At 32.1% G+C, this 3308-nt stretch overlaps 1 protein-coding gene across 3 annotated transcripts in view; it reads right to left on the bottom strand.

Annotated features, from left to right (window-relative positions):
- Positions 1-960, bottom strand: part of LOC107447214 (AT-rich interactive domain-containing protein 3A) — a 14633-nt gene extending 13673 nt beyond the window's left edge. For 2 of the 3 annotated variants that reach the window (XM_016062110.3, XM_071182188.1), the window contains exon 1: positions 823-960. In XM_016062110.3, coding sequence (XP_015917596.1) covers positions 823-825 — 3 coding nt within the window. In that variant the 5' untranslated portion in view covers positions 826-960. The remainder of the gene's footprint in view (positions 1-822) is intronic. The other variant, XM_016062163.4, reaches the window with a different exon arrangement.
- Between the last annotated feature and the right edge of the window lie 2348 nt (positions 961-3308).

Here is a 3308-nt window from a genome sequence, read left to right as displayed (position 1 = left end):
TGGGATGTTTTCGTGGTTTTCATCTCAATGTAACGCGAATACGGGTTAGTTCCATCAAAAAATCCTCCACGAAGGCAAATTTTTTCCAATACTTGATCTAGGAGTTTCCTTATCTTCTGTATTGGGTTCAAAATTGCAAGGCTACGGAGTTAAAAATTGAGTCAGCTGTTCATCAACGATTATAAAAAAAAATTTAAAAAAAAATTTCATGCGACTTTCATCTGTGTGCCAGTAAGCGTGTAATGTGTAGATAAGTTCTTCTTTTCTCATGATTATTTTGCACAAGTTCAATATTTTGTATAAATATTATTACAAAGGCTAAAAAAGAGTATTAAATTTTACCTTATTGACCGTTACTTTGTGGCGACTATTGCTCAACCTTTGTCAATCAAATAATGAGTCAAACCGAACGTCAAATTGAGAACAACAAACCGCACTGTCTGAATTAAGCCGAGACGTAAAGACAATGATAGCACACCACCGAGTAAATCTAACCTGGTACATTGCCTAATTTAGTTTACTCTGCACGCATTTTATGTGTTTTTTATGTATTTTTTATTTCTTTATATTCACCATAATACTTAATAAATAATAGGAATATATTTTTACAGTACATTTAAAACATGAAATGCAGATATTTTCTAAAAAGCGGGACATTTTTAAAAATCGGCGGGACGCGGGATAGTCCACCAAAAAGCGGGACTGTCCCGCCAAAATCGGGACGTGTGGTCACTTTAACCAAGTACAATAATTAAACTGTCACTTCGCTGTCTTATTCAAATTTTTTTCATAAATTATGAAATAACATTTTGAAATATTTACCATTGGAAAAGGCTTTATAATTCAAAAATTAAAAAAAAAAACTTGCATAAATTTACACGCGTATAAAAAATCAAATGTAGCCAAGAGAAAAAACATACAAATGATTGGCTGATTAAACATCACGAAACTCATCTTCTTCTTGCAACTTTACAGAAGGGAAGTGAAGAAATCAGACTACCCCATTTTAAGTTGTATTTTAACTAAAAGTCTTGGCAGCTTATTAAAACTGTAGCGTCGATAAAGGAAAGTATTTAGAAGAATTCTGCACCACTATATAGCAAGAAATTTCAGTTCGCTGAAAAATTATATTTTTTAATTTTATCTTTTAAACTTTAATCTAAGAAGAATTCTGAAAGAATACGGTTACCGCATTTTTAATTCCGTCTAGAAGAAAGGAAACCTGATGGGCGAGTCTCATATATCCCCGATGGAGATCTGAGGAACAACAAGCTCATTAGGTGTAAATGATCCTTAAAAAAAACTTTTTAGAACAACTTCAAGCACCAAACCAATTTTAAATAATTATGTAAAACTTAAAATTATTATGTTAATCACGTGTGCTTATGGATGGTGTTTTTCAGATTTGGGAGGCACTGCAAGTTCCTTAGTGCCCATATTTTTAGATTACTAACGGGGGGTCATTGAAGGCCATCTGACTCGACGTGTTCAATCTGTTAACAGTGAACTTAGTAAATAATGAAAAAACATGAAATGTTGAAGACAGTACATGCAGTCACAAAATTATAAGCATAAATGGTGAAAAGATAGTAAACGCGTGGTTTGAGAGGTTATGAAACACATATTACCTTGTCAACAATATATTAACTTCGAAATTTAAATATAAAACATTTTTTGAAGTAACTTTGTCTCACTACTTAAACTAAACACTAAAACTTAAGTATGCACTGTGCACTACTTGTAATAGGAACATATAGTGTTAAAAAAGTCAAAAGAAACAGGCTTAGGACTGCCAAAAAAAGCGAGTTTGTTCTAAATATAGCAACCATGTTGCCTTTTAACCTTATATGCATCTACAAATAACTAAAACAAATTTTCTCTTAAAACTCGCCAAAATTACTTTATATCATTAATTATGAAATGCAGTGATTTGAGCTCAGAAATTATGTTATTTACTTTTCAAAAATTAAATATAGTTTCGCACTATGAGCTGCAGTAAGTAGCGTAAAGCAGTAAGTAGCGTAAAAGCGTTTTATTTTGGCGTAAATTTTCTAATGTTAATATTGTAAAACAAAGATTTGCTATGTTTATAATGCAGACCTGTTTTCATTACTAGAACATTTTTTTTTCAACTTAAGGAGTAGGGCCGGGAAAGCCTGGTTGGTAGGACCCTCGACCCATGTCCAAGACTTCGTGGGTTCGCAGCTCACCGGTCGAAGACTCCCCATGTAGTAAGTGGTGACTAATGCGCTTTAAATCTGTCGAGTTGCAAAGTCCTCCGTGGTCCCATAACAAATCGAAACCTCTGAGGGTACTGATCCAGGAGTTCCCTTGCCATCTGGATTGGTTCAAAATTACAAGGCTACGGCGTTGAACATAAGTAGCTGTAAACCCAAAATTAGGTCGGCTGTTCAACTGCGGAAATATAAAACTTAAGGAGTGGATCTTACTACGCTGCAGTCCTTAGCCCCATCATTAAATTAACCACCATTTTTAAAAGGAAAAAAATTAGTTTTATGGTTAGTTTCTATTAATAGCGATTGAATATATATAATTTTATAGTTTATGTATATTTTTATAATTTCATTAAAAAATAAAAAACAATTTCTTTTATCTCGTCTAATATTTTAAACATAAAAAATAAGATAAAAAACAATCTGAAATGTTACATTAATTTTTTTATGAATGAAACAAAGAGAATTAAAAATATTAAAAAATTGCTTTTCATTTTGAAATTATTATTATCTAAAACCACACAATTAAATCGTAGATTATTTCTTTTTTTTTTCGGTGTATGTGAAAACCTAAATTGATATAATTATGGCTTTTTTATTATGGAATTACTCTATTCTATTCGAAACCTTTTTAAAAATAAAAAAAGTAAAAAGTGTTTTCAATGAAATTTTTTTAACTTTGCCTTTGTAAGAAAAGAGACCGAATTCTTAAAAACATTACCGATGATTTCTTGTGTTCCCTGAATATATATGAAGGCCTATTTATTTTCTGAATGCAAACCTATAATTTTCCAACTTCGTCAGATATTTTGTTAAAAACAACCTCACCACTACAACATGCGACACATTTATAGACGAATTAAAGGGTTCACAAGGGGACCTACTTGTATTCTCTTTACAAATCCGCGGAAATGACTTAGTCAAACAACTAAATTACCGCAGTCCTCCCTTGGTTTGAATAACAAGAATGCTAATTCCAGCTGCCCGTGTTCGGTTTCCGCGGGACATTCTGTTTTAGCAAATTTAATTATTGTTGTTGTTGTTCATTTACGTCGCACTAGAGCTGCACAATGG

The sequence above is a fragment of the Parasteatoda tepidariorum genome, chromosome 6, assembly GCF_043381705.1.
Source record: "Parasteatoda tepidariorum isolate YZ-2023 chromosome 6, CAS_Ptep_4.0, whole genome shotgun sequence".
Taxonomy (NCBI): domain Eukaryota; kingdom Metazoa; phylum Arthropoda; class Arachnida; order Araneae; family Theridiidae; genus Parasteatoda; species Parasteatoda tepidariorum.
This window is presented reverse-complemented; position numbering and strand designations above follow the sequence as displayed.